This window comes from Austrofundulus limnaeus, unplaced genomic scaffold, assembly GCF_001266775.1.
Source record: "Austrofundulus limnaeus strain Quisiro unplaced genomic scaffold, Austrofundulus_limnaeus-1.0 Scaffold8263, whole genome shotgun sequence".
In the NCBI taxonomy this organism is placed as follows: Eukaryota; Metazoa; Chordata; class Actinopteri; order Cyprinodontiformes; family Rivulidae; genus Austrofundulus; species Austrofundulus limnaeus.
The window spans coordinates 1,209-1,767 of record NW_013960665.1 but is presented as its reverse complement, the minus strand read 5'-3'; the positions used below and the strand labels follow the sequence as shown (position 1 = coordinate 1,767).

The 559-nt window shown below is 39.0% G+C and overlaps 1 protein-coding gene across 1 annotated transcript; it reads right to left on the bottom strand.

Annotated features, from left to right (window-relative positions):
* On the bottom strand, positions 1-559 carry LOC106512573 (serine/threonine-protein kinase mos; the record flags this gene model as incomplete). The annotated part of the gene is given in 2 exon segments (XM_014001164.1): positions 1-139; positions 335-559. Coding segments are annotated over 2 exon segments (317 nt in total), but the record flags the coding sequence as incomplete, so codon positions are not given.

The window sequence follows — 559 nt, the reverse complement described above, 5'->3', positions numbered from 1 at the left end:
CACACTATCCTCTTGACAGCTGCTGGAGTACCATGGAAAGAACCTCTGTACACCTTGCCAAATGTTCCTTCTCCCAATAGATTGTCCTCACTGTATGTAATCAAAGCTTTGTCCACATATGGAACACGAGGAAGATACACTTGGGGATAAAATAAAAAGCACAGTAACAAACATCACCTGCTGCCAATTATTCTTTAACTGTTAGATCAATATCAAATGTATTTTAAACACAGAAACTGGAGTGCCCAATATTAATTAATGACAACCTTTATATCATTTTGCCTTTTTGGGAGAGTTTGTGTAGTATTAAACCTAACATGATGACATTTCTTACATGACGGTAATGTTGGAGTTCTGTTGGAAGACTCTTCAATAGCTAAATGTACACTACTTGCTGAATCTTCAGATAGTTCTTCTGGTCCTTCCACATTGTCTTTTGCCTCTATAACTCCATATTCATCTTGGCTCATTGCTGCAGCTGCGCCTACAGATGACCCTGCATTTTCCTCCATTTTTGTCTTGTGCTTGCTTTTCTTTCTGACTCTCCCTGATTCAGGTC